This window comes from Drosophila ficusphila, unplaced genomic scaffold (assembly GCF_018152265.1).
Source record: "Drosophila ficusphila isolate 14025-0441.05 unplaced genomic scaffold, ASM1815226v1 contig_286, whole genome shotgun sequence".
NCBI lineage: Eukaryota > Metazoa > Arthropoda > Insecta > Diptera > Drosophilidae > Drosophila > Drosophila ficusphila.
The window spans coordinates 5,155,261-5,173,408 of NW_025064189.1; the positions used below are offsets into that span (position 1 = coordinate 5,155,261).

General features: G+C 39.4%; 4 protein-coding genes across 4 annotated transcripts; 1 reads left to right on the forward strand and 3 right to left on the reverse strand.

Moving 5' to 3' along the window:
* The first annotated feature begins 382 nt into the window (after positions 1-382).
* LOC108100391 (ATP-binding cassette sub-family G member 1) lies at positions 383-12,696 on the forward strand. Its single transcript, XM_017204249.2, has 7 exons — positions 383-511; positions 3,683-4,164; positions 9,382-9,511; positions 10,220-10,758; positions 10,991-11,515; positions 11,574-11,830; positions 11,962-12,696. Exons 2-7 carry the CDS (start codon positions 4,074-4,076, stop codon positions 12,301-12,303), a joined length of 1,884 nt encoding a protein of 627 aa, XP_017059738.1. The 5' UTR covers positions 383-511; positions 3,683-4,073; the 3' UTR covers positions 12,304-12,696.
* LOC108100389 (thyrotropin-releasing hormone-degrading ectoenzyme) lies at positions 12,680-15,379 on the reverse strand. Its single transcript, XM_017204248.2, has 4 exons — positions 15,096-15,379; positions 13,675-15,028; positions 13,068-13,615; positions 12,680-13,011 (listed from the first exon to the last, which is right to left on the reverse strand). Exons 1-4 carry the CDS (start codon positions 15,377-15,379, stop codon positions 12,765-12,767), a joined length of 2,433 nt encoding a protein of 810 aa, XP_017059737.2. The 3' UTR covers positions 12,680-12,764.
* Positions 15,380-15,405: 26 nt separating this feature from the next.
* On the reverse strand, positions 15,406-15,771 carry LOC122319884. The gene has a single exon (XM_043207709.1). It carries the CDS (start codon positions 15,682-15,684, stop codon positions 15,418-15,420), a length of 267 nt encoding a protein of 88 aa, XP_043063644.1. The 5' UTR covers positions 15,685-15,771; the 3' UTR covers positions 15,406-15,417.
* A 74-nt stretch (positions 15,772-15,845) lies between these two features.
* On the reverse strand, positions 15,846-18,142 carry LOC108100392 (serine/threonine-protein kinase RIO1). The gene is made up of 3 exons (XM_017204250.1): positions 17,937-18,142; positions 16,565-17,881; positions 15,846-16,502 (listed from the first exon to the last, which is right to left on the reverse strand). Exons 1-3 carry the CDS (start codon positions 18,003-18,005, stop codon positions 16,128-16,130), a joined length of 1,761 nt encoding a protein of 586 aa, XP_017059739.1. The 5' UTR covers positions 18,006-18,142; the 3' UTR covers positions 15,846-16,127.
* Positions 18,143-18,148: the final 6 nt, after the last annotated feature.

Genomic DNA, 18,148 nt, shown 5'->3' on the forward strand with positions numbered 1-18,148 from the left:
TTCTTTAAATTAACTTAGTTAATTTAAATGTGATACTGGAGTGATAGCTAAAATAAGATTGAAAAAACCTTCAAAAGGAAATTATATTGTTATTTTTCAATATTCCAATATTTGTCTATTTAAATAATAACAATAACAAGGCAGAAACTAGTCATATTTGGTGTTACGTTTAAATTATCTAGACCTTAGGACAAAAATGTAACTTTAAAACAAATGTATAAAAAAATATATGTTTGACATTGTTCATGGTTAAAATGATGTCAAAATATTTCGTTGAATTTTTTTAAACTATAATCGTCTGTGTACTGCGACTGACCATTTTTATTTGGGGAACCCGTTGGATGTCGACTTCAAGTGCCGACTAAGCGGCAGTTGTTTTCACGCCGCCGTCGAGAGTGGACGCGTTTTCGCCAGCTCTTCGATAATACATTTTACGCCGCCATATCCTCGGCTAATTCCAGTAAAGTTTTCGCGGAGAAATATTAAAAAGCATTACACAACGAATTCCAATGTAAGGAGTAAACAAGAAAAATCAATGCTATCTAATTTAACTGCAGTGCAAATGCCAATCAAAAAATATTTGGCGAACAAAGCGGTTTATTTAAGGTTTCGTGTCTGCGGCTTTGTTTTGTTTTGGCTTTGTTTAGAAAATAAGAGCCTTTTGTATTGTGTTTGACCAGTCGGATGTGCAACAATGCGACAAGAAGTGCTGGCAATATAGCACACAAAAAATATAATCTAAATATGCACCCAAATAAGCAAGTTCTATAAAGTATCATTATGTGAAGTACCATTAAATAGAATTTCCGACTTTCGTAATTTATCTGAAAACATGCAGGAAACTTGGATTGCAATAAAGCTGATAATAATATAATTTTTATTACATGTTTGTGTACATTTAAGTAAGCCTGAAAACAACGAATCAAGAACAAAAGTTTCAGAACAAGACTTTTTGTTCTAGATTATATTATAAAAAATAAACAAATTTATACGTTGTATCAAATGAAACAGAAATATTTCGTAAAATGATATTGTAAATTATTTATACAAATGTTTTTTTGTTATAAATTTCATTCGGCTTGGCTTTTTACGATAGCATTGTATAAAAATGTACGACGTATAAAATTTATGAACGTAGTTTACTTTTCATGGGAAAAAACTCACGTGCATTTTAAACACCAAATAAAAACTGATCCCAGCTTAATTGATCGTCTACGTCTTGGCTTAAAATATTTGTCGATGTTATAATATAAAATTCGACACATGGAAAACAACAAGAATTATATTTTGTTAAAGTAGTTAAATTTATAAATGCTAAAATGATTCATGTTTATAGTACTGCTACCTGAATTTCCCCCTCGAACCATCGATTTTGTTTTCTGTCACTGACCTATAAGTCCAATGAGTAATTAAACTTAAAAGTGGTTAACCAAATTGCTCAAAGTACATGCGTTTCTTTGTTGATTACTGAGTTGTATGGATTGCGCTCCTACGTGACGTGGATTTAATCCAAAAGTTATAGGAGATTGCTTTATAATGCACCTCCCTTAAACGGTTGGGTGATTTGCTTTAGATCTGGATTCGGATTTGGGCATGCAATATATACATATAATAAAAAGTCATAAACAGCAACGCTAATATTATGTAGATTGAATCGCCTAAAGACTTTTTAAATAACTTTCAAATTATGTTTTTCTGAATAAATTAAAGTGCTTTCAAAGTTATAATCATAATTTGTATTTTGTTGATAAAAATTGCAATAATTATCTTTTTTGAATTGTTATCCAAAGACTTCTTCTAAAAGCATTTATAATGATTTTAAAAATAAGTCATTTGTCAGAATTTGACTAATGGTTTTTGAAGTGATTAGCTGAAACTCAATTGCTAGTTTGCCGGTTTCCTCGATGGTTGTTTTAGCTAATGTTCTCTGTATGCTAAACTATTCATCGGGGGTCAAAAGTCTAACCAAACCGATGAGCTTCTGTTGCCACCTGACGTCACAGAATAGACCGCAAAGAATAGAAAATAAATCTGACAGCCGACGAGGAATTAGCATAAGTTGCTAAACTGAGTGTAGATTGGCATGCATATTTAAGCTTTCAATTAGCCCCTCTTAAATTACCACCTTACTCATTTTCTTGTCGGGAATTAGTGTTCGTTCGGATGCATTTCTTCTTTGTTCGCATCCCAAAGAACTTAATTCCAGGTTTAAATCTGAAAATGCCTCTTGTCCAGAAACCAGAACGGGTTTCTCGTTTGCATTTAGCCAGTCGGCGCCAGTTAATTTCGAATAATCCGACGACGCCAAAAGCATTAAAAAAGTAAATAAGACAAAAACAATTCCCATTTGGATTTGGGGACACAATGCGGCGAACTCTGAAGTTTTTAAAGAATCTTTACTTGTCCGACAGGAGCAGATCATCAGGTTATTCGGAATGCTTTGAATAAATAATAAATAAATACTAATTTGTATTGAAATAAAATAAATTAATCACTGACAGTTGATGGGGAATTAAATTACTGATCGTTGGAAAAGATGTTTTATGCGGATAGATTTTCAAAAGAATTAAATAGCATTTTTTGTTGTAAGTAATTGTTTAATTTAATCGCTGGCGAGCGGAGCGAATCTCAAGTGTGAAAACGTGATAAATCTGCGATGTCAACACAGCTCCGCCTCGAAAGCGGAACGTTCGTGATCCGTCAGTCAGTTAGTCAGTGGTGTCATCGATCTAGACTCGTTAGCTGGTGATTACCGTAATACTCTATGAACTGGCTTTCTGACCTGCTTATTGTAGTTATTAAAAAATAGTGCATTATAAGGTAACCAGCTTTTAGTTTTTATTGTCTCGGTTCAATCTTTAAGGTTTGATTTAATAATAGTTCCATATCGAGCACTTTGTTTAAATTTTAATGTTCTCACAATTCACATTTCATTTATCTAATTGTGGTTGACTTGCATTTTATAATTTAATACTATAATTATTTCCGCGTTGTTATATTAGTGAGATACTTTTTTGAACTTTGAGTTTGTTTAACGTTGTGAAAGCGCTGTTTATACAAAACTATGAAAAGATAAAAACTGGGGAACATTAAAAAAGTTCTGGTGAAGTCTCATGTCAGATAGGTTATTTTTACCGATGATATCTGGTTATTATCGAACTATTTGCCATATTCATTATATAGTTTTGTATATATGGTGAAGAATGTAAGCAAATGTGCAGCTGGGTAAAAGGGTATTAGCAATTAAGATATTTATCACTGCCTATGATACCTGTATATAGTCAATAAATTGAAAACATTGATTTTTACTCCATAAGCATTGACATTGAGCGTTGGTTCTGTGGGTGCTTGTTAAACTTGAACTTGAATAGGATCAATGCAATTAGAATATTACTACTATCTTCAAGTTTATTGGCTAGTTGAAAACTGTAGTGCATAAACAATACCGGTTCCTACAATAAAAATAAAAATGTGATGACTAAGTAAAAATAAAATTAAGAAACCAAACAATTGTGCAAACATTTACCCCAAAAAACCTTTATCAGGTCGACCTGTTGGGCGTTAATTTCAAGGCTGCCAGAAGTTGATAAGTCGTATTTACTTATGTTTCTTTTAATTCTGACACGCTCCTCCTTCCTCCCACACATGTCAAAGTCTATAATGATTAATTTCTTATTTGCAGCGCGTAAGTCGCCAGCGTGATCAAAACAAAACGGGCAATAAATCTGCAATCACACGAGCATGCGTGCATGAAGAGGAACAATAACAAAATCAACAATAATAATCGCAGCGCTGGCAAAAGTACAGAAAGAGAAAAAGTGTGCAAAATATATAAATAAATAAGTCCGGCACCCATTCCCATTCCAATTCCGACTTTGGTGCGGTAGGTAATGACACATTCGGCAAGCGGCGCACGTATCTAGATGCGAACGAGCCAGCGAAAAGTATCTGAATCCATCAGTGAAAATCCGCGGAGCCACGACTCCGCCTTTTGCCACCCGCGTAGTTCACTAATATATGTGCTTTTGAACGCCGCATTAAATAGCAATAAACAAATTATTTGAAAATCCACCATGGAGCTGTCGCGAAACCTCCTCGCCAAACAATCAAAAGATGTGGAGTTCCAAGATGTCTTCTACACAGTTAAGGAACGCAAGAACTTCTGTAAGTTATACAATATTAAGCTTATATATAATTAACCTGTAGTTGGTAAGCCATTAAATTAAACTTAATCAAAAGAATGTAGTTATCATGAATTATTCATTCAAAAGCACATTTTCTCCCTTGAGTTACTATGATAAATAATCATTATTTAATCTGCACTTGAAGGTTTGCATAAGTACAAAATTATCCAGTAACCTTTCTGTTTCTAATTTATGGTAATGGTTAAATTTAGAACGGGTTTTACATTACTTAGAATCTAAGTTTCTCCAGTTAAAAAAATATATATAAATATTTGTTTTCTTTAAATTTAAATTGTGGTTAAAGGTAGCTGGTAACCTCTTTAAGACTTTAGTAATTTGACTTAACTTTATGATCCCTTGTATAAACATGTGGGTTAATAATAAGAGCTACTTAAAGCATATTTAGTTTAATAGGTTAAGTCATATTTAGTTTAATGGGTTAATTCATATTTAAGCTTAATATGTTAATATGGTATCGTCACAAGTCCTTCATGGCTCCATTGCCAAACGTCTTCAAAGTGCCAAATATTTGTACGAAATGTGCTTTTGGCTTGCGGAGGTTTTTATTTGCATTCGAGTACATCAGACTTGTTTTATGTGCTGTGTGCAATGTTTTCTTCGTCGGCGGAGGCAATGGTCATGTAATAATGACCAAGTAGTCATCTGGCCAGCACTAACTACTCCATAATTGAAGTGGGCCAGCCGGTTTGCTCTTTTGGCCTTTTCTTTGCCTCTATTTCTAATGTCAATTGCACAATATGTTACAATTTCTTAAGGTTTTATTCGACATTACATGCGACACACTTGGCCGAGATGGTCTTCGTTCTCGGCCACGTTTATGGCCACAACCTCTGCCTTTGGTGTTGTGCCAAAACAAGTTTTTCCATCCGGGGAATCAATTGGATTTTCTAGGCGAAAGTTCAACTTAAGTGCGGATTATATTGCTGTAAATGCCATTGACAGAGAATCGAATGGATTGAATAATGTAATGGATTGGCAGACTGTCAAGTTTGTTCTGGAATTGAGTAGTTGATTGAACCGAATGAATGGAACTTAAACTGCCCACTGCCGGAATCGGATAACTATTTGAATAAATTTGTTTGCACTAATAATGTTCTTGTTATTTTATTTATTTAAAATGAAAGTTCAAGGCTCAATGGCATTTATATAGAAGCTGTTATATGATAGTCTTGCGTATTAGGTATGTTATTCAATTGAGTCATTATTTTAACATATATCAACTAGTTTTTTTATATAAGCTTATACTAAGAAGCTTCTGTAGATATTATGTAGATTTAACTATCCCGTGCCATTTCGAGTATTAAAACGCATTTGATTTGTATATATTTTTAATTACAAGTACTGGTAGTAACAAGTAATACATAATACAATCACTTATTTATAATATGCCCTTGAAATTTTTTCTGCATCATTTATATTGTAATTTTAACTTCATTGTGTAACAAGCATGATGGATTGTAGCTATTTACTTAATTTTTTTTAAAAAGTGTTTTTTGCAATCTGTTAACTAAAGCAAGTGTTCGATTGATTGAATTTGACATCTGTTTGACAGAAGGAGAAAAGTTTTATAAACTACTCGCACCTAACTTACTTTTCGCTGCTACCTGCAGCTTGAAGTAAAGCTTCCTGATTGAAGAGTCAATCTCAAGTACAACTGGTGATTAATTATTGCTCATACGCCATGTGCAACGTGCAACCAACGGCGTGATATCGCCTAATGTCGTCGCCATGGGGAATAAAATAATGAACGACGGGCATGAGAATGCATGCAAACATGGCTTCACATAAATGTAAGGCACTTTGGAAATATTTTATTTCATTTATTAAGAATTTATTTGAATGATAAAATAATATATTCATTCAATTTAGTTGAAGTGCAAAATTAACTGAATGAATCAAATTGAATTTTCAAACTCTCAAGCCAAAGAATTATAATAAAAGGTGGTTGAACTGCGATTGAGTGTAGTGGGTCAAGTCAATATTATGTTTTCACCGAAATCACTACTTTATACCGCACTGTACGAGTAAATAAGTACCCAGAGTTTAGTATGTGAGCTTAATATTTTGTGTACACATTTATCTCGGCGCACACACACATTCACACATCGTGGATACATTGCCACTTCCTCGATGTGTCCCGCATCAATGAAAACTACAGTAGTACTGCTGCGACAAAAACATTAACAACCTCATCATCATCATTACCATCATCAGCAATCATCATCATGATCGGCAGCAGCAGCAGCAGCAGCAACAGCAACAGCAGCAACAACAATTGCAGCTACAACAGCAACATTATGTTGTTGGCGCACAGTGAAAAGCGAAAATTGCCCAACATTGATTGAATAATTTTCCCCTCCAAAAGTCGCCAAAGCTTGGACACGTTTTTGTTTTTGTTTTAGCCTTTTATTTTTCTGTTCCGCGAGAGAGACCGCGCTTTTCCATTCCAAGTCCCCAGGGCAATTTCAGATTAGTCTGCCAGTCAGTCAATGTCCGGGTTTTTATTCAGTCTAAGGGGTTCAGTTTGACTATTGGGATGCCAATTAAGTGGCATGCAACTCTACTTTTGCACTTAAATCAGGCACTTGCACATGGTTAATTCAATTCCAGTTTGCAGATCAGTGTAAGCTACTTGTATGCATAAATGTTTGACCAAATACCAATTAAAGATTAAAATTCTAGTTAGGGATACGGAAGTACTAATTGCTAGGTGGTAAACCAATTAAAATTAATTTACTATCATTGAATAACTACTAGAAATACCAAGCTTTCTACACTTTAATTTATAACGAAATATTTTTTATGCAGCTTGAATAATTCAAACTTGGTTATTATTCTATGCACTGCTAGATTATATAACTTGAATGATTCAGAAGGGATAGGTACGCCGAACTTGGTTATTATTCTATGCACTTCTATCTTATATAACTTGAATGATTCAGAAGGGCTAGTTAGAAGATCAAAGATCACACAATTTCACTGAATCAGTCAGTTCCCATTTCTATTGTTGTGCCGCATTGTAAGTCGCATTTGTCGGGCAAACGCGGTTGGTATGCTAATTAAATTGTGTTAATTAGTTGGAGCCAATTCAATTGCATCAATTAGCGAGCACGTCCCTTTTCCCACCTTTTCAGCTTCTAAAAAAGTGACTCAGCAGACGATCTGGCTAGAATTCACAGATTCGTTCAAGCAATTAAAGATTTGTGTTTGTTTGAGTCGCAGTTTCTATTTTGGCTTGAACCAAACAAATCTGAAATTAAGATTAACAATTTCGGAATGTTTTTGTTGATATTAGTAAAAGTTGTTCCTAGTGAATAGTTTTTGTTTTCGTTCTGGTGTTATTTTCCACAGATAAATGTTTTCGATATTTACGATATGTAAACTGATTATTTATTATGCTGAAGATGTTTACCGATATTATGTTACCTGCTTTTTCTGATTTAAATTTTAAAATTTCCGACAAAAGGTAGAAGTTTGTAAAAACAAAGCATAAATCTGACCCAACAAAAAGTGAAGCGGCAAACCGGGTTTCCGTATTATCGTCTGTAGATCAGTTTCCCAACAAATTGTCACGCCTCATTATGTGACTCACGTAGAATCGTGGGAGCCGCGGTTTACAATGTTTGAGGAGGGGGAACGGTCCGATAAATCAGCCGAGCCAACGTACTGTTGATTATTCGTTGTTTTCGCTGACAGTTGATTATTTTTTTTTTTATTTATTTTTGGTCTTGGCCGCTGCGCGTGCTCAGAACGTGGTGGCCAGAAAGCTGAAAAGGCATGCTCGAACAACACCGGTTAATTGATATGTCGCCAATTGATATGGAGACTGGTTGCCGGTAAACACTTTTTGATAATAGGATTTGTGACAGAAGCCGACTTGTCAGTGACCTTCTTGAATTGGTTCGCGAACTGCAGCTTAATTGTGGAATGAATGTTGATTGATTGCAAGGAGTAACTGGGTCATAAATTGGCAAAGCAAGGGATTTGATTCAACGGAAATATTAGTTTAGCAGTCAGGAAAAACTAAAACATTAAACCACTTTTTAGTTGTTATTAAAATTAGCATCTTTATAGTGAAACAAATTCAATTCGTATTGTAGGTAAATAATAAAGACTTCTCTTCATTAGTAATCTTTGAAGCCAAGAGGGGAACAATTTTTCTTATTAACCATTCGCCCTGTTGGCAACCGAAAACGAAAGTGAATCCCAAGAATCATTTATTGCGTGAGACATTTGATTCCGGCCTTCGGTAACATCGCTTGGTATATAACAGCTGCATTGCTGATAAGAATTCCAGTGGCATTGGCACATATTCAACTCATTTGTGCATTGAGACTGACAGATCGTGAAAAATGCAGGTCAGGTTCGTACGCGATAATGATAATTACTGGGAAAGTAAAAGCCTTAACCTACAGATCTTTGATATTAAAAACTTCCTGCGATTAAGAATTCTTCACCCAAGCCAAATTTAATTTGGAATAAATTATGCGCGTGCGGACACCTTCGAATAATTGTAGTTTTCAGACAGTCGAATTGAATTTGACAGCTGGTTTCAGTTTTGCAAGTCATGTAATTTACTCAAACACAATATTTGTTATCTTCGGAATCTTTTTGCTTCGGAACCATGACTTGATAATAATTATTATTATTTGACTTTTTCCCAGGCTATATTTAACAATCAGATATTCTGAGCTGTAAATATCTATGAATTCCCCAATGAATGAAACTGAAATAATGTTTTCCATTCACAATACTGGGCTGATAATGAAACTTGATATGTTTAATTTATTTCTCTCCGCTTCTTAATATCTCATGTTCTGCGTTATAAGCAATCCGTCTGGCTAAACCAGAAAACAATTTATTCAGACGTAATAAATGGAATATATTAAATACAGAAGACGTTGTTTTTTATGATTCACTCAAACTATCAATTTTTTGTGGATGGTGCTTAGCATATTCGAGTTTTCAGTTAGATTTAATTTACATTAATTTAAGACACTTTATTCTAAATAAACCCAAACAGAAACTTTCCAAGACAAACATGTCATTTGAATACATCTTTTTGAGTAGTGATAAACTTTTCTTATAAAAACAAGTTAATAAGTATTTAATAGATAAAGAACCTTTTCATATTTAATATATTTGTTTAATATAAATTTTTATATGTTATTTTTAGGGCGCGTAACCGGGGAGCGTCAAATTCTGAACGGAGTCAGTGGCAGCTTCCGGAATGGACAACTTTCGGCGATCATGGGACCCTCGGGAGCCGGAAAAAGCAGTTTGCTTAATGCGATTTCGGGTTTCAGGTGAGAACAAAAACCAAACAAACTCGACTGCAGTTAACTTTATGCTTTAAACGTCATCGGTGCTCAAGTGTAACCAAAAAAGCAATAATATTTGAGAGCCGAAAGTTAACCGGTTCTATGTTCAACAAACTGGTGATAAAAGTCATGTTCTTGACTGGATTCTGACTCAAATGCGAAAAGTCAAAAAAGTTCTTTAGGGTTTGAGGGGTTGCAGACAGGCAAACAAATGTCTGTAGTCATTTGATTCCATTCTGGACCAAAATAACCTTGAGACTAATGCTTTGTCAGAATATGTTGGAAATTTACCGACTTAAATAGAGTTGAAAAATCTGACAAGTCACGGATCTACGTGGTATATAAATAGTTCTGAAAAGGTTGTCCAGTTTGTGCTGGAAATTTTAAGATTTTGCTGGTCGTCAAGCGAAATTGTTGTTTGGAGTCTGAAGGGAAACCAGACAGAAAAAACAATAGAACCATCAAAAGAATTGGAAAATCACTTATGGAATCCAATCATCTGTTATTTGTCTATAAACTTTATATAGTTTATTAGTTATTTTTTACAAATTTATTTTATAATTACAATTTTTAAACTATCGTTTGTATTTATATTAAAAAAAATATTTAAAATCCATTGATCATATATTAAGATATATTTGGATAGTACTTATATAGTTTTAAACAATTCTTAATGAATTAATTTTTTTTTAGACGCGATGGAGTCACGGGAAGTATTAAGATCAAGAGGGACAATGCCTGTTATATCACTCAGGACGACCATCACCAAACTCTTTTAACTGTGGAGGAGCTAATGAATCTCGCCTGTGATCTCAAACTGAAGCAGCGCCACAAAAAGGCAGAAATCATGACAGACATCCTTGAGAATCTCAACCTGAATCACCGGCGAAATGTTACAGCGGAAAAGTTGAGTGGCGGAGAGCGAAAGCGATTGTCCATCGCCTTGGAATTAGTGGACAATCCCAATATATTTTTCCTGGATGAACCAACCAGTGGTCTGGATGAGGTGACCGCAGCCCAGTGCATCCGATTGCTGCAGGCGATGGCCTACGAGGGTCGCACGATCGTATGCACCATCCACCAACCTTCGGCGACAATCTACAACTACTTCGATAGCATCTATGTCCTGGCCAAAGGACACTGCGTTTACCAGGGCAGTCCTCGGGCCACCATTCCATTTCTAAGATTGGCTCAGCTCGACTGTCCCATACATTATAGTCCCTCGGATTACAGTGAGTTTATTTCATTTATTTTTAAAGAAAACAACAAATAAGGATAATAAGTATTTATCTCAAACTAAAATCTGTTTATTTTGTGTACGTTTTAATGTTTGATTGTGTTATAAAACTTTAAACTGAATTTAAATAAAAGTTCTATTTCTATTTAATACTAATAACGACTTCATATTCCTACAAATCGTACCAAATTTAATAATTTATATAACTCTCCCTTAATATTTTGTAGTTATTGAACTGGTGGATGCGGAGGATGGCCACCTGGTGCCAGGACTCAGCGACCTAACCGAAAATGGCAAGCTGATCTACGCGGTAAATGCGTCGGATCAGTTGGGAGCCACGCTGACATCTCAGCAGGCGGTGACCACGATGTTCGTGGAACAGCAGAAGCGTCCGTTCCTGCCCTCCTTTTTTGCCGGCAGTGCCGCCTCCACGGATGGTTCACTAATTGGCGGCACGAGTGCGCTTGTGGAACAGGTTAAGGCCTTCTCCCGGCGACTCAACTCGGATCGACGGGATGTATCTGGAGTGCGGCAGTTCATGGTGCTCATGAGGGTGATGCTGCTGCGGATAACCCGTGCCCGTTTGGCCCTGACCATCCAGCTGTTCCATCATTTATTGTGTGGCTTGTTCTTTGGCTTGATATTCTTCCAGTTGGGCAACCAGGGTGCTCGGATGTTCGATCACCTGAAATTCTGCATCGGTGCTGTTCTTATGATTGTGTACACCCAAGTGATGGTGCCCATTCTGAGCTGTAAGTTATTCAAATCCCACTCCAAAGTATCTTACTTATTTCATATTTTATGCTGAAGATCCCGCTGAGGTGAAGGTGGTCAAGAAGGAGACCTTCAATCGCTGGTACACCCTGACCCCTTACTATATGGCATTGACGATATCGCGTCTGCCACTTCAGGTGCTTTTGAATATCACCTTCATGGCGGTCACCTACTATATGTCCGGATTGCCACAGCAGTTTTGGCGCTTTGGAATTTTCGTGGCCGTGGGCTTGATGATCTCTCTGGTTGCCGAGGGAATGGGATTGGCCATTGGAGCCACCTTTAGCATAACGGTGAGTTCATCTTCTTAAGGAATTGTACCAGTAACCAGTAACATCAGTTTTTTAAATATTTTCCCTTCAAAAAGTATACTTTTGGGCTCAAGCAATCTTGGCTAAAACTTTCTGTTCTCTAATCTTTGCAGAATGGCAGTGTGGTGGGTCCCATGATGATAGCACCTCTTATGGGACTGGCGGTCTACGGATTCGATTTCGCACCCCAAATCTCCGGAGGAATGCAACTTCTGATGAAGTTCAGCTACGTGCGAGTGGGCGTGGTCTCTCTTGTTTTGGCCGTCTTCGGATTTCATCGAGAGGAGCTCGACTGCGATGAAATCTACTGCCACTTTAGCGATCCCCGCGTGCTTTTAAAGTTTTTGGACGTGGAAAAGGTTTCCATGCTGCACCAGTTCGGGCTGCTGGCCATGCTGATGCTCTTCTTCCGGGTGATGATGTACATCAGCCTGCGAAAGAGATGCTACACCTGATTTTGCAACCAAAACACCAGATGAATCTTAATCTCTAATTGTAGCCAATGTCAATGCTGTGATGTTCGATTTTAAACAGACAGATAGATACTCCCTGTACATATGTGAATATACACCATTCCCCTGACAAGACAAATGTTAACATAAATATAAGTTAGTTTTAAGTTAGAATACTAGTTGACGCCTGCAAACATATCGAAATTAAAAATAACAGAGCGGAGCCTAAAATCAATGATGTCGAAAACAAGCAATTATCTTAAATGAAATTTAGTTAGCCGACTTATTTTTTGATCTTGTTTAGAAGGCGACCATATTTTGTATAGTTTTCGTGGGTAAAGTAAAGTTATACAAATTTGACAAGAATAAAACTAATGTCTTGGATATTTAATATGATTTATTGCGTCGTTACAAAAAGTGTTATAATCTAAAGGCCAACACAAATGGAGATATAAAAACCCACATTATTCGTTTTCTGGTTTGGGATTGGCTTCTAGAGTATTACTCCGAATGGCTTTTAGAAATTCCAAATACTGTTTCTTCCGCCAAGTAACTTTGTCCCACGAAAGATCCAACATGTTGGAAAGGCTAGAGAACAACGTATAGGACATTTTGTTTTTGAAAACAGCTTTCAGTGCGTAATACTCATCTTTGGTGGTCACCTCGTCAATGAACGGAGTGAGAATGTCCTGGACTTCCTTGTTGGAAAAGCTAAGAATGGCTTGTTAATTATTCTCTATTGGATAGAGTATTCATTTAGCACCCACCTGCGCAGGATTTCCTCCATTTGGTCATTCAAGAACTGAGTGCCCAGGTGATGACCCAGTGGGGTTCTCAATACGGCGGTAAAAAGACCCACGACTAGTGATTTGGGAACCTTATTCTCGTCGAGGGCCCAGTTGAGCAACTTCTGCACAGCCCAATACTCCGTGGTGCAGCTGAGGGAGCGCAGTAGGATACCCTTCTCCTTCTCCTCCGTGGCTTCAAGGTACATGTCCCGCACTGTTATCCAATCCTTCTCCAAATTGTTACGGATACCCCTGCAAAGGACTATTTCTCGTATGTCCTCCGGAATCGAGGAGCTGGATTTTTGATTTATCGCCGACTTATAGAGGTTTTGTGCATCGGTTACGCAATCTTCAATATCAAATTGGCACGCCAAGCGGTAAATAATTCCTGGCAATTTGTTGTTTGTCTCTGATTCACTTGATTTTGATTCAGGGTCACTCGGTGTTTCAGGATTTGTCCTGGCTTTCGACGAAAGGGATTTCACTGTTGTTTTAAAAGTAGGCTCAACTAGTTGCTGCATGAAAACCTGGAAAAATAATTTATAAAAAATCTTTTTACTGCATTGATAGTAATCAAAGTCACCACCTTAAAGATGCGATATCCAGTACTCAATCTCATGATGTTGTGGATTTTTTCGAAATTCTTTATTGCCATTTGCCAAACGCTAACGCTGGTCTCGCTTTTAAGGTACTTAATAACTCCTATGGAGGTGTTATATTCCATTTGACCTGACCAGGCCAACGCGAGGGCATCGTCAACCAACTGGGCTCGCCCCGCCTCCGGAATCTGGTTGTGATCGTGGAGCAGTGCCTCACTGATCAGCTGCCAGTTGTCCATGTCATAGAGGACACGCACTGGTGCTGCAGCCCCTGTGTTCACCAGCAGCCACTCGTTCGGTTTGGGGACGTTGGTCAACTTCAGTTCATTCGGTTTGTTCCTCTTCCCACAACCGAGCCACTCAACTTGATACAGCTCCACACTCTTGGTGATGTAGATGACGGGCAGCCACCAGCATTCTTTGCCATTAGGCGGGGATTTACCCTGATAATAGCGGCTCTGAATGGTGGTCACCGTGTTGGACTGATCGTCGCGCAGGACGGTGAGCAGCGGGTATCCCGGTTGATTCAGCCAAGAGTCCATCACGGTGGTCAAGTCGATGCCGGCGGGCAGTTGGTGACCTCGGCGCCCCGCTTTTTGGAACTGCTCCCACAGTTGCTTGGTTGTTGCAGCCGACCCGCTCCACTTGTGAAAGAAGTCTTGCAGTCCCTCGAAGAAGACCTTTTTGCCGACGGCCGAACTAATCATGTGGATGAGCAGGCACATCTTATCCTTGCGCAGCTTCTGGTGTCTGGATGATCTCGAGTCTGTTTTGAGTGCCATCGTGTCGTCTAGCGAATCGTAATGCATAACATCCAGTCGGGTTGTCAGCAGATGGGCCATCTTGAGGGTGTCCTTGTTCTCCATGGCCATTACATGGAGTGCCAGATAGTAGTTCAAGCCGTCGCTGACATAGGATGTTTCCGATTCCGCAGCGCCTACCAGAACTCCGTTCCACTGACGAGCCAAGAGCTCGGCCAGCATTGCCTGCATATCTTCTGGTCCTTTATCGCTTGAGGTCACCTCACCCTCGCCATAGATCAACAGACCCTTGCTGCTATCCACATCCGTGTACTCAGGGAGGACGACATGATCGTAACTGCCGCCCCAATCAATTTTGCCTGACAACGGACGGTTGAGCAAGGTTTCATAGCTACGGAGCAGTTTTGTGGTTAACTCCGCCGCCTTTGATAGCTTCTCCGTCAAGTGCGGTCTTGCCCACACAGTCACATTGCCGCCCGTTGCAACTTTCTGAAGGCGGTGTAGAGTCCACATGACCATGTGAGTTGGCAGTGGCGGTGTCTGCATGAAAGTAGTCCAAACATAATCATTGATTTCCGCACTGCGAGGAAACAAATAACAAATATAGATTTATAAATATTTAAATACATTTAAGAGAATATACTTACTGTGGTGTCAGCTTAATAGCGGGCATATTGCTGAGGGCAACATATTTTTGATTGTGCACAAGGGTAATGTTGAAAGGGGTCCGGTAACGCGGGTTTTGGAAGCAGGGAAACGCGTAGTGTGCGTAGTCCGGCGACAAGCGAGTTACTCCGTACAACTCCCTAGGTGTTTTATTGTATTGACCGACAAAGAAGCCAATCCGCTCTGGTCGATTCAGTCCCGCAGTGAAGTACATGTGCAGCGTGTAAACCTCGCCGACGTTGAAAAAATGTGTGCATGTTAACATTACCTCATTGGGTTTCTTCGCGGTTCTTTGTATTTCCCTCACATCGATTCGCCCCCACTGGCATATCGCACAATCCAGGTTTTCTTCACATTTAAGCTCAACTCTCGGGGGGCGTTCAAATAAATAGTATTGCTCCTCTGCTTCGACAACATTTTGATGGCCATCACGCCCTCGTACCGACTGTCCGAAATTGGGTTAAACAAGTGCGCGAGAATGGTTAGATTGTAATGCAGCGGTTTCATCGTGGATTCTGCGACATTTCCCGATGACAAACTCCAGCACAATACAAGTGTCCACAGCAACATTCTGAACGCGAATGCATATAATCCGCAGCAGCTTCAGTTTTGTAGTGTCTCCGAGTAATGCCAAATTTCACGCATCTTGGTTCTTAAGAGAGACCTAATCAGTAAGAGAACTACTTCCGTAAAAAGAGGAAATATTGTGGGTGAGAAACTACACTGGTAAATGCGATTACAGAAGTACCTTGCTGGCATTTTAATTCTTTTCTTTACAGAATAACTAATTTCACAGAAAATTAGTTTATTTACAGGAAAATGATCTTAACCTAAAGTGCACTACGGTTTTTATACGGCAATTCAAATGGTTAAAAGTTACTTGAATTATTGGGTTACAAAAATAACAACATGTTCATATTAAAATTTCTCTACGAAGCAATTAAGTTAAAAAGAAGTGAAATTATAAAAACTAAAACTCACTGAAATAATAACTCTATTTAGAAATAGATATTCTACTTCTTCATGCTGCCCATTTTCTCCTTGCGTTTTTTCACGTGCTTTTTCACTTTCACCTTGCGCTGCTCCGCCTTTGCATCTTTTACGGCCTTCTTCCGCGCCTTCTTGCTGTCCGGAGATTCCTCCCTCGGTCTTGCTGAATTCTTAAAGCGGCTGCCATCATCGTCGTTTTCCTTATCCTGCGAGTCCTCGTCTTCGCTACCGCTGGTTTCTGCATCACTACCCTCCTCTTGTTTGGAAGATGCAGGTTCCAGGACATCAGGCTGCTGCTGCACATCCAGATCCGATGTCAACCCGGTGATCTTGCCGTAGATGAGATTTTGCTGCACACCCTGTTTAGCCTTTGCCACATCGCGCTCAAAGTGACGAACCTATAAAAAGGGTTCTATTTAAGAAACCGACTTTGGGTAAGAAACTGAATGGGAAAACCTACCTCATCCAAGCGCTTGGGTATGTATGTGTTTTGCCACACAGCCTCGTCGATTTTTTCCTGAGCCGAGATGGCATCAAAGTCACGGTCCTTAATCCGTTCTGAGATGCGTTCCAGGCACTCCTCCATGTTGTCCACGGTAATAGTTTGGTCGGTAATAAAGTCAAACAGTTCCTTGACAGTCATCGTGGCCACCGCTCGCTTGCGGAAGAACTCAGATATATTGGTGCAGTCCTTGCGCAGGAAATCAAATGAATGTGGATGATCGTGCTCCACCGACTGGCTCACATCGATAATCACCAGCTGGCCGTCCTGCAGCAAGATGTTGAACTCCGAGAGATCGGCGTGCACCAAGCGGCACTGATTGTAAATGCGCCACATGATGACCACACAATCCCTGTACAACTCGCGCGCCTTTGAAGTGCTCAGCTCAACGTCCTTCAGCTTGGGAGCGGGCCAGCCGTCTCGACCGCAAAAGCGCATTACCAGGACATGCGAACGCAGCAGGATTGGCTCCGGCACTGGAACTCCAGCGTTGCGCATCCGCAGATAGTTACGCATCTCCTTCTCCGCCCAGGTGCGCACCATTTTGCGCGGATTGTGCTTGCAGTAACCGTGCCGGAAGCGGAACTCTCCGGACACATACTTGTCGCGGTCCTTGAACACCAGAATCGAAGTCTTGTAGATCTTGATGGCGAACTCCTCGTCACCGTTTTTAGACACAGCATGGTAGACGTTGGCCTCCTTACCGGTCGAAATGCATCCGTTGATCTCCTGTATGAGGCCACGATTGAGCAGCTTGAAGAGTATCATCCGGGTGCGCGGATCCATCACCTGTTCGGCGGTTGCCCGATCGTGTTTGTCGCGCACTTGCGTTCGATCGCGCCGATCGAAATTCACCAACCTGTTGGCCGCCTGGGCGCTCATATTCGTGGTGGGATCATACTTCTCAACGTTGATGCGAGCAGAGTAGCGGCGCAGCAGTTTTTCGTTTGGCTGATAGCTGCTGACGCGTTGTGGGCCACCACCTCCTCCTCCTCCGGATCCGCCACCACCTCCACTAGCGTTTGTTAGCTGCGGTTGAGTGTGGAGCTTGTTGAAACCCGTGTAGGCCTCCTCGTAGGTATCGTAGTCATCACCCACATCGTCATAGTCTTCTTCATCGTAGTCCTCGGCCTCATCGACGTCCTCCTCCTCCTCTTCGTTATTGGGTTCTATAACTTGGGCCAGGTCATCGTTGGCCTCCTTGGGCGTCAGCTTTATGTCCTTGAAGATTTCGTGTTTCACTGTAAGGTTCTTGAAGTCCTTAACCCATTCAGACTGCAAAAATTAAAATAATAACACGGTGCTCCTAACATTGGATAATTTTGCTTACGTTCTGTAGGTCTTCTTCATCTTCCTCGGCGTCGCTGTACTTGTGCTGGTCGTCGTTCATCGTAGACATTCAGAAATTAATTCAAGTTTATGAGGTATTTATAGCGCAGAAGCTTGAAAAGCCACAAAACAAATTTCGCAAACTTCTAAAAGCGCTAAAATTTCACAAATGTGTTCAACCGCACGTGTTGCGATTGCCATTCACAGTAAAGC